Raw genomic sequence first — 12289 nt, forward strand, 5'->3', positions numbered from 1 at the left:
AGCAAAACAGTAAAGTAAAAAACGTTAGTTTTATTCACCTCCCTTATTCACTGAAGCACATTTTATCAACAATCAGTGAGTGCGTGAATAAATTATAGCCTTATTTGAATGACAAAAATTAGGTAAGCTTATACTAGGACAACCAGAAAATAATGGAACATTCATATTGTAATTCAAATACGTCTCTTAATAAACATGTATCTGCTTTGTTAGTATGCTGCTTCAATAAGCAATTTGAGATTGGTAAAATGTAAAAAGGAATATTAACTAAAAATGCTTAATTTCAAGCTAATCCTGTGGAGTATATCAATTCGATTTGTAGTTTTATGCGTGTTTTGACACGATTTAATATATTCAGTTATATTGATATCTAAAAGAAGATGTGTACACGAAATAACGGACTGTTATTTTGCAACAGGATATGACCGTAATTGTCAGTCAAATAAGACTACAGTCAGTCCGCAACGCCCGCGATAATTAGGCAGAATGCCCAAATTTACACAGCACCCGGAAGTGCGATAAACCGTCGTATTTCGTGTCCCGCGATTTGTGAGATTTCGCGAGACTTTTCAACAGGTCAACAAACTTTATCACAGCTGCTATAGCTTTCACTGTGCTGCGTGTATAATTTATTCACACACTGGTTGTTCATGAGATGTGCTTCGGTGAATGAAACTAACGTTTTTCCTTTAAAAAGTTGAATTTGAATTTCATTCATTGTAATTCTAGTACTCGTTGCTCTTTTTATATTTTCTTCTATACGATTTGATTCAGTTCAGGTAGAAATGTTTTATTACTTAGCATTATGTATGTAATAAAAGCTATCAAATTACCAAGTTTAAATATTATTCTCACCATGACAACATGTTACGGTGTGAAATTTCGTATTCCTCGCAAATGCATAGCGACTTTATCTTTGCGCAGAGGCAGTATCGTAGCCAATGAGGTTTATCCGAGGCGCGATTATTGCTAGTTGAAAACTTATCCCAATACCCCGCTCTAACGACGCGAAATACCGTCGACTGTAGCAATTTTTCCAGATCTCCAAGGAGATCTCACAATAAATTCAAAGAAAGATCACTCTCGCCCTCTTCCACCCCTTTCTCTCTTTATCTCTCTCGTGTCCTCCCTGACATTCAATGTTCTCCCTCTACTCTTGAGTTTCTTTTTCTTACAAAAATCTTCCTCCATGCTTATCTTCTCATCTTCTTCCCTTAATTTGTTTTTGAACATTTGCTCTATATGCCATAATAATGAATTGCACATTTTTATATAAACGCCGATTATAATAATATAAATATTATACAACGCACCACCCAATACACTGTCTGCACTACAAACAAACAAACAATTTCCAAGAAATATATATTCTGATGTATGTCATCATAGTTTTTATTTATACAATAATGTGAAATTGCAAAATTGTGAAAGGAATATTTAAAACTCTTTGATTATAATAATTATACATTTTCCAAAATGTCCATTTTTTTTCTTCTAGAGGGCACTTCTTTAACCTGTTCGATACAATTCGATTTTGGTATAACACATTTTTATGTAGACTCCATCGTAAGTTATTGTAGGCGTAGCATTCAACTGGTTAAAGAAATTATCACAAATAGGAATACACACCTGTTTATACATAGTAATACAATAACAAATTATCCAGTATTTTTGCTAGACAGTAAACAACTGAATATAGGCTTATCTTTAAATATTGCATTCAGTCAATATAGACCTTTAATACTTATTATGATATTATTAAAATGTGATCATATGCCGAGGGTAAGAGCAAAAGAAATTATTTCAAATATGATTATAAGAAGAAATACAATAACAAACTATCCAATATACTTGCAGATCAACTGCATAATACAGGTTGGCTTTTAAATATTGCTTTTAGTCAATATAGACTTTAATCATTGTACTTATAATCAAAAGTAATCATATGCCGAGACCCAGAGTAAAAGATAATAATCTCAAATACGTTAATCATCTAAAATAAGTACATGTATAATAACAAACTATCCAGTATACTAGCTCGCTGTTCAACTAAATAACATTTAGGTTATAGTGCATGATTATCGTCAATATAGACTTAATCATTGTACTTATCATTATATTAATCAATAAATCAATCGCCTAATCTGCTGTCACAGGCTCCAACTTGACACTTTACCACTTGCCTGCAAACTAGCCTGCAAACTGCTAATCATGTAATGGGAGCCATAAGTCCATGCAAAGTGCTCTCAACAGATGATTAATTAACTTGTTTAAATTTTTGTTTTACCCGATGGCTTAGAAAGCATGTGTATGCTTGTGACTAAGCAACTAGGGGACCGACGGCTTTAAGTCCTATCTGAGGGACTTGGTGATGAGGATCAATGCCTTACCGGTACTTGGTTTCGAACCCGGGACATAAATGCTTGTTAGTAAGCAACCAGGAGACCGACGGCTTTAGGTCCTCTCTGAGAGACCTGGTAATAAGGATGAATGCCTTACCAAAGGGCACTAGCGCATCACCATGGTTTTGAACCCGGGTCACCGGATTACGAGACCACTGCTCTACCACGCCTCAGTACAGCTGGGATATTCTTTGCACTTCAAAGAGAGGTCATTCTTGAATAAATATATATAAACTATTTCAACAAATAGAAAGGTGAGAATATTAAATATTTGTATGCACACAGTTATCAATTCAATAACGTAATCTTATCATGGGAACATTTTGATGGATTACATTTGCATGAACTTCTGCATATCCCTCGTTAGTCCCATCTATGCTGACCAGTGAAAGTAAACGCACAGGAACTCGACCAGGTAACGAGTCTGAACTAATGACTATTTAAAGGACTACTTAGTACCTGTCTCGACCTGTGCCATGTTTTAATTGATTTCCACACCTCTGGAATTGTATCGGCATGATATATGTGATGTGATTTAAGTATTTTATGAACTAAAACGTTTGATACTGCTCACTTTGAGTGTGATACGCAATTCATTTGCCAGCAACCTTGACTTTATGCCAGATCATTATATGATCATTATTGGGTAATCTACGACGAGTATCTTATACCCTTTCAAACGTTTAGTCAACATAACTTGAAGGAAAAAACAAAACAAACAAACTAATTGTCAACATCTCCAATATGGAGACCAGAAATCGTAAAGCCACTCCTACGACCACGGATACGGCCACGGCAGATGCAATAGAAGCGGCGGCCTTTAAAGCATTCGAGAAGTACATGGAAAGCAACGCCTTTGTCAATGCCGTTGAAAAGGCTGTAGAGAGGGCTATTGATAAGCACATAATGAAGTTCAATCAACGCTTGGACCAGCTAGAGATTAGCAGCACTCACACAATGGAGGAGATAGAGCGCGTCGATGGAAAGGCGCTAGAGCTTGAATCTTCACTGAATACGAAGGGAGCTGAGATCGACCGTTTGAAAGACGTCATTGAGAAGCAGTCAACCTCAATTCACAACCTTACACTGGCGATGAATGAGGCTGATCAATACTCTCGCCGCAATTGTCTGAAGTTTTACGGCGTGAAAGAGAGCAACACGGAAATCACAGATGACGTCATCTGCCAACTAGCGAGTGAACGACTGGGCGTCAACCTAACAGCAGTCGACATAGATCGTTCACATCGCGTCGCTCCGAGGGGCGGAATCGCAAACGATGCCGGGTCTGCAGACGCCAACCCCAAGAACAAAAGAAAAAAAACTTTAGCATAATTCATTTTAATGCCCGAAGTATGTTTCGTAATTTTGAAGAAATACATGCCTATCTTTCTAATCTTCAATATCAATTCTCAGTCATAGGAATATCAGAGACATGGATTAATTCCAATTCACATGTTCCTTTTGTAATAGAAGGTTATACATTTGTGCATGTTGACCGTCCGTCCGGACGTGGTGGTGGAGTTGGTCTATTTATTCGAAAGGACTTGAATTATAAACTTGTCCAGTTCTCTGAACAATGCGAAGGTGTTGATTGTTTATGTATAGAAATAGATTGCAAAACATCTAAAAATATTGTTGTAGCGATTATTTATCGTCAACCTAAATCAAACGTTATTCAGTTTTCTTCTTTCTTTGATAAATTAATGAATTATAATGAAATAAAAAATAAACGTGCATATTTAATGGGCGACTTGAATATTGATTTGATGAAGAAATACACAAACTCGCAAATATTCGATTTTATCAATACAGTCGCATCATCTGGTTTTTATCCTATAATAAATAGACCAACCCGTGTTAATTCAAGGTCAGCAACAAATATTGATAATATTTATACGAACGTCTTTTGTAGCTCCATTATTTCCGGTATTTTTGTAACAGACATAACAGACCACTTTCCTATTTTCTATATTTCACACTTTTTAGACAGATATTTTATTACAAAAAATGCAGCATTATGGCATTAAAGGTCTTTCCTTAAAATGGTTTCAATCTTATTTATTACATCGACAACAATTTACAGTTTATAACTCACATAATTCGTCTTTCGGTAATATAAACACAGGTGTCCCTCAAGGGTCAATTCTTGGACCATTACTATTTTTAATTTATATTAATGATATTGTGAATTCTTGCCATGAATGTGACTGTATTTTGTATGCGGATGACACCTCACTCCTTGCCTCTCATAATGATATTGAAGCTTTAGTTGAATCTTTGAATACAAGTCTTGCCCACATATCAGCATGGTTTAAATGTAATAAGCTCTCTTTAAATACTAGTAAAACCCAATGTGTTCTGTTTAAAAAGGGTGGTGTGCAATTTAATGTCGATGATATATTGTTGAAAATAGATGCAGTTCCTTTGAAATTCTATGATTCTGTTAAGTTTTTAGGTGTAGTATTAAATAGTAGTTTGTCTTGGAAGGATCACATTGATTTAGTACGCTTGAAGATTTCACGATTCATAGGGATTTTAAGTCGATTGAAGTATGAATTGCCTAGTAACATATTATTTCTTCTTTATAATGCTTATGTTTTGTCACACTTGTCGTATTGTAACTCAATATGGGGTAACACATATTCGAGCCATTTACATAAACTAATAATGTTACAAAAGAAAGCCATACGAGTATGTACGAAGTCCGAGTATACTGCTTCTACTTCCACATTATTTAAATTATTATATACTCTCAAATTACAAGATATAAATAAGATCCAAATTGCTTCGTTTATGCAACGTTTTCACTCTCAAACACTCTCCCCATATTTAATGAATATGTTTGTAAAAAATAGAAATATCCATAATTATAATACAAGATCTTGCAATCATTTTCACCGTTGGACGTATTTAAATAATAAATCAAAATACTCATTACGCCACACAGGCCCAATCCTTTGGAATAGTCTAAATTTAAGTAACTTTAATATTCAATTTAATAACTCATTTAAAAGGCAATATAAAAAATATTTGATTGGAAATTATTGATTTTTTTTGTTGTTGTTTTTGTTGATTTTTTATTTTGTGTTTTGGTATATGATGATACAGTATTGTTGGTACTTGTTATTTTTTTGCAATATATATTCATACATTATTTAAATTGTAGGGTCGTACACTCTTACAAGCCTACCCTTGGCTTTTTACGTACGCCTCCTTTTCCATTCATTTTTACAATATTATTATGAAACTTATGTATTTATTTTTTGTACCATTTTTACTAAATGTTGTATATAATGCTATTGTGTTTTATATTTGATGTTGTTGTATTTTTATGAATTGGAATAAAGATTGAAATGATTCATTATCATATTCAAAAGGAGCATAAATCATTATTTATAAATTATATACACATTCAATACGAGTAACATCAAAATTCTAGATTACCTAACAAATAAATAACAATGAAATGAATTTTAGACCATAAATGCATAGAACACTAGGTTGAGGACCAATACAACATTGAAGGAAAAGAAATCAGGGAAAGTGTTTGATGAATAGCTTGCATTTTGGGAAATCTGAACAAAAAAAAGGTACCCTGTTTATTTTCTTCTCAAAAATATTTGCATTGTAATATTTACACTTTAATCCTAATGTATTTGCTTGTTTTATCCAAAATTAAAGCATGAACAATTGCAGGTACAGAGGCAATATTTACATGTATATATGTATAATATGTATACTAAATTGAAAAAATCTAGTACATGTAGATCACAAACATAAGATATAATATCTAGCAAATTAAGTACCTAATATTTTTTAATAACTTGGTTGTTTTTCATCCATCTATGAAAAAAGAATTTGTTTGGTTTAATGTATTTATCACATAAGAGTATAATACTCTTTCAAAAACCCTAGAATATTGACAGCAGTTACATTTTTGTTATTTTAAGAAGTTGCAGCAATTCAGATGTTATTTCTCCAAACTGGTATGAGGGGACATATTTCAGACTACTTTAGGTGAAAGCACATTGGCATATTTTGATGAGAAAAAAATCTGAGTACTATTGCATATCTACCTCCAATGGAATTTTCAAGTTGGTCTTTACTCCTTTCATGCAGATTCCACCGAAGAAATTGAGTACCGGTATTGAGAAATGTGTTCAGAAGGTATATTTTTTTCTTCCGGAAACAGAAAATGTACCTTTATCATTAATTGTATATCCACAAAAGATGCCCAACTTATCAATTAAACAAAGCATTTCAGATCGTTTTTTTTTTTTTTTTGTTGTATTGGCAATCAGTCAAGACCTGACTATTATCACCAATGCCTTTCTTTTTAATATTAATTTCTTTTTTTCTCTTTTTTTTAAATAAGAGTATCAAAAATAAAAATTAAACATGCACTATCTTGACTCTTGAGTGAATCAATAACAATATGTTATGCATGAATGTAACTGCAGTTGCTGATGGTTGCCAAGTGTGTCATCTTTTCTTAACAACCGTTTCCATATTTTATATCAATGTTTCAGTGAAGATTACAACTCTTAGAAAAGTCCATCTTTAAAACGTGTACCTAATAACTTAAATCCAATCAATTTTACAATGGCATATCTCAAGCAGTCTTCCAGTTCCAACGCAGAAAATAATACATCTCAATGCACAGTCTTTGTAACCTTACATAATTATTTTTGAAGAAATTATAAGCTGTCATTAGGTAGATATGTTTACAGATTGACTAAATTCAGAGCATAATTTGGTCAATTAAATTTACAGAATAATTTAAGGTCATAAGCATGATTTGGTACAGAAATAAAGAAAATGAGAATGTTAAGATTTGGAACATAAAATCACATTGGAAAAAAAAGGAATAGAGTTGAAATTGAAGACAGAAAAGAGAAGATAATGATGAAAAATAAATAAATAATGAGAAATACAGTCAACCTGTCTATAGCGACTGCCCAAGGGAAACAAAAAAATGATCTTTGTAGATAGGTTCCTTTAGTACATGTTTCAATGAGAAACCATTTTCAAGGGAAAAAATGTGGTCCTTGTAGACAGGTGGTCACTAAAGCAGGTTTGACTGTACCAATAATAAGGAGAGGGAGGGGTACAGATGAAGATGAAATATGAGGAAAATAGAAGCAGGATCATAAAGAATGTTACATGCAGTCTTCACAACAAGAACAGTTTTTATTAATTTCCTGGCACAGCTTCATGCAGCATCTTAATTAAGATCAATTTTGACCATATTATCCTGAAAAACGTGAAGAATAGTGAGCTTGTTTCATCTACAAAATATAAATGCTCGCCTGTTTGCAAGCTGACTTCAAAACAGATTTTTTCTAAATTTCTAATTGATCATTTTACTGGACAGCTAAGAAAACAAATGTGCGATTGAAGAAAGCAATCAGTAGATTTGGGGCTTGAATATTTTCAGAAGGAACTTAGGACTAATGCCTTACAAAAGGACATCAGCATATCGACTTGGTTTTGAATCCTGTAAGCCTTTTTTATGGATCCATTGCACTACCACTGAGCCATCATATCTCCTGTACAAATACATGTGCAATGCTATAAAATTTTGGTTTGGATTTGATGAGGAACGATGAGAAAGCTCACTTCAAAATCATGGATTTTCCATCTTTTATGCCCTATTGCTACAATCTGGACCCTGCTTCATAGTACTTGTTCGTAATAACAAGTTACAATACCTGAATTCATTGCATTTGATTGACTGAGAGCAAATCTGTCATAGAATTTCTAGCATATGTCATTGATGACAAGTTTTTATGTACACAGGGCCCAAATTATGAAGCAGTAGTAGTAGTACGGTATGTGTGATCCCCATTTGTTGGTCTTTAACAAAAATCAGGGATGCCAGTTGAATTGATCAGTGGGCCTGAAAATCACCTAGAATGAGCTATTCTGTAGACAAAAAAGCCTAAACTATGGCCTGAAAATAACTAGCCAGGGCCTGAATTCCAGCTTTTGCCTGAGAACTGGCATCTCTGAAAAATATAACAACCAACAAGTGGATTTTCTCAAAGGTTAGAAACTCTTTCCTCCATGATCCAAGCTCAGGGGTACACCGATAGGGTTGAATTTTGAGGTTTTTCGGAGTGGGGTAACAAAGGTTTCTGGGTGGGGCAGCGGAGGTTCTACGAGAATACCACGATGAGGGTGATCAGGGTTCCATAGAAGATGACCGCGGGAAGCCACGTCTTTAAAAATCCACCAAATCTGGACAGAGGGAAAACAAGAAATAATGTTTGAGATAACATATGAAAATGGAAGTGTCATACTGTAGGTGCATATTATCCAATCATAACTCCTGGGAAGTGTTGAATTAGTTGCCCCCACCCCCTTATTTTCTTTTTAAAATAACCATGTAATTTGCATGTATCAAAGAATCTGCCCCTCCCCCCTCCTCCCCCCCCCCCCTCGAATCTACTAACCTAGCAAAATATTTTTCTTTGATTTTCGCCTAAACTCATTATTGAGATCCTTTAAATTAACCTCTTAAAGAGAGCCATGTTAAAAATAATGCTGTCAATTGTTTGATTGGATAAAAATCACTACATTACTTTTATATCTCATGAAACCCTTGTAAATACAATGTTATTTTCATTTAAGACAGCTATAACAACACTGCATACATAAAAAGGGCTAGCAGATAAAGAGAGAGCAAAAGACAGAGAGAGGGAGAAAGACAATGAGAAAGAAAGAGAGAGACAGAGAGACAGAAAGAGATGGAGAGAGCAAGAGACAGAAAGACAGAGACAGACAGAGACGGAGAGGGAGTGAGAGACACACAGAGAGAAAGAGAGCTAGAGAGACAATGAGAAAGAGAGAGAGAGAAAGAGATGGAGAGAGAGAGAGAGTCAGAGACAGAGAGTCAGATAGAGACCATCAACTTGGGATAAAGAACTTACCCAACGTATTTTCCATGGATCAGCATGAGAAAGCAGAGTTTGATCATGTTCCACGACGTGCTCTCTTTGTATTTCATCAGATTGAGAGCCATGGCAACGTGCGAGTGACAGTTGTCGCAAAAAAGATTATGCTGCAAATAGATAAAGATGGAGAAAACAAAAAATGTGATTACAAAAAAAATCAAAGAGGCAGGGGATAGAGCAAGGGGCTGAAGAAGAGAGAGAGAGAGAGAGAGAGAGAGAGAGAGAGAGAGAGAGAGAGAGAAAGTGGTAGATTGTGGCATCAAAAGCAAAGTTAAAAATTAAAATTGTAATGAAATATTTCTGCACAAAGGGGAACAAATCTTATTTTTCAAAATTAAGTGACAAATTATAATAATATAATGATAGTTTATTTATTTAAGAAATATGCATCACAGCCCATATCATGATGAAAGAGATGGAGGCAAATGTGGTTTTTCATAAAGGTCGCATTTACAAAACCAGAGAGGCAGAGACTTGATCTTCTTCTTCTTCTCCCTCCTCTTCTCCCTTTTCTCCATTCCTCCTCCTTTTTTCCTTCTTTTTCTTTCTTTTTCTTCTTCTTCTTTTTTTCTCCTTCTTTTTCTTCTTTTTTCTCCTTCTTTTTCTTCTCCTTCTCCTTCTTTTCCTTCTTCTCCTTCTTTTCCTCCCTCTTTCTTTCAATATATTTTTCTGGCTTGTGCCCACCCCCCCCCCCTAAATTGGAAGGAATCCTTTCTACACCATTGCTGACATCATACATACCATTCTAGATTTATATTCCTCCGATGCTTCATGAACAGACGTGTCCCACGTTCCTGGTTTAACTTGTGACGACTCCAGAATCCAGTATTTGGTAGGTCTACCAAAAGCCATGTCATTCTCCTAATTTGGTTAGTTAAAAATACAAGCGATTGTAATTATGAATATAAACGACTTTGACGCGCCATGAAGCACGTTGATAAACATAAACATGTACATGTATTTTCTCATCCACTATACATAGAGGATTGAATTGGAATGTGTTTTTAAATAAAAATATGTAATAGCGGCCAAAGTTTTTACAGATTAAAATACAAAATATATAAAGTCATCACTCCTCACAATCATCAGACAGTAGGTAAACAAACAGCAATAGAAGAAAATAGTGATATGAAAGGTATTTCACCAGGCATTTTGGGAGTAGGGTAAAATATGATGTTAAATAACTGAAGTGAAAAATAAAGGTGTAGAAAAAAATGCCATATTAAGAATTTCAATGAGATAATGTACATGTACACATGCATTATACAGAACATCATTGACCAGGGCACCTTCAATAATTTTGTTTTTCTTGTGAAAAAAAAGAAGAGTTTTTAGGGTCAAACCCTATATCTAGTAATCCAAAAGAAATAATGGTGTGACCCTGAGCTGGTACATGTAAATAATATACACATTTATATTATTTACACCTTGATTAAACTTACTTTTATGCCACATAAGATCTGATATCACTAATACTGCTCTTGCAGTCCCAACAAATGTTGTTGTGCCACTGTATTTTGCTTAGCTACATTATATTTATGTATTGCATTTGAATCATGCAAAGTGAATTTCATAGAGGACTTACTGAGACATAATAAGGACCAGCGAAATCTCTGATGATTCCCTGTGACGTTGCAATACCCATGTGACCGATGAAAGGGAACAACCACCTGCAGAGTAAAAGAAGAAGGAAAAAAAACAGCACAACATGTTATTAGACTGCTAAGAATCATGACGATGTAACAGTTAAAGAAAACACACAAATTACTTTGAATGTCTAAAGATGAATCAAAGATTGTTTCTGTGTTCAAAATAGCTCTTAAGACTAAACTAGAAAGCGAAAAGAAGTGATAATTACATGTTTTGTTATTATTATAAAGATACATTTGGGGTCAACTTCTACATAATAGGGAGATGGGGAAAGATGATACTAATGATCTAAACTCGAGTCTCATTTATGTCTATCGTTATCGATGATCAGGATGTCATTTATACATTTACAAATTCCATGTCAATCTTGTCTGTTGATTGTTGTCAATATGATAAATTTGACTTTGACAAAATGAGCGAGTCCTGTCCTGGAGACAGTGCAGAATGAATGGTGTTTACCTATTCTATGATAATATCTGAGTCTTAGTTTTGTAAATCGTGTTGTTACGATACATGTACAACTGTACAATGGACATAAATGAAGCAGCCGCCGCCGCCCACCCCCCCCCCCCCCCGACAATAGACATGAATTACGATACAAATATGGAAAATGTAGCCTACATGTATTCGAATGTGTGGGACAGAATTGTACTCACGTCAAAAATGGGATTGGCGTCCAAACGACACAAAACGGGTATCTCATCCTTTTCGGTTCGATTCCATTTCCATTCGGCATCTTGCAATTATTCTCTGTCGATTCTGTATCCCTCTGATTAATGCTAAAAGCAACCTCAGGGTCGTTTTCCATGCCGTTTTGTAGAGGATGATACGGGTGTTTCATTCTCAAAAAAGATCAACCATGTTTACAAAGTAATGATGACGTCATTATGCCCACAACCGAATGCATGCAATTAATGATGATGATGTCTGATCATCAGTGATGATGATAATAATGATTGTTGATTTATACAATGATGATTTAGAGAAGTAGGAAAATGGGCTTAACTTTAGATGATAAAGATGATGGTTATTGAATGTGACATGTAGTATTGTACATGTATATCGCAGCATCAAACCCTATCAATTATATACCCTTAATCTATATGCAGTTAACCCAAATCCCGACTTACCACCTCCCTGCCCTAACCTATGATCATATGTCAATGGAATAAAGGTAGGAGGAAGTATCAAATTACGCCTACTCTAATCCATCGATTTCCCTCCCTCCCTCCCCGTCTCTCTCTCTCTCTCTCTCTCTCTCTCTCTATATATCTCACTCCA

At 34.7% G+C, this 12289-nt stretch overlaps 1 protein-coding gene and 1 non-coding gene across 2 annotated transcripts; one reads left to right on the top strand and one right to left on the bottom strand.

Annotated features, from left to right (window-relative positions):
• The first annotated feature begins 912 nt into the window (after positions 1-912).
• On the top strand, positions 913-1053 carry LOC115924852. Its single transcript, XR_004064456.1, has one exon. It is a non-coding gene; the product is annotated as a U4 spliceosomal RNA (small nuclear RNA).
• Positions 1054-7796: 6743 nt separating this feature from the next.
• Positions 7797-11854, bottom strand: LOC590889 (transmembrane protein 222-like). The gene is made up of 5 exons (XM_030986948.1): positions 11665-11854; positions 10944-11028; positions 10100-10219; positions 9335-9465; positions 7797-8642 (listed from the first exon to the last, which is right to left on the bottom strand). Exons 1-5 carry the CDS (start codon positions 11847-11849, stop codon positions 8561-8563), a joined length of 603 nt encoding a protein of 200 aa, XP_030842808.1. The 5' UTR covers positions 11850-11854; the 3' UTR covers positions 7797-8560.
• Between the last annotated feature and the right edge of the window lie 435 nt (positions 11855-12289).

Source organism: Strongylocentrotus purpuratus, unplaced genomic scaffold (genome assembly GCF_000002235.5).
Source record: "Strongylocentrotus purpuratus isolate Spur 01 unplaced genomic scaffold, Spur_5.0 spur5_scaffold_16, whole genome shotgun sequence".
NCBI lineage: Eukaryota > Metazoa > Echinodermata > Echinoidea > Camarodonta > Strongylocentrotidae > Strongylocentrotus > Strongylocentrotus purpuratus.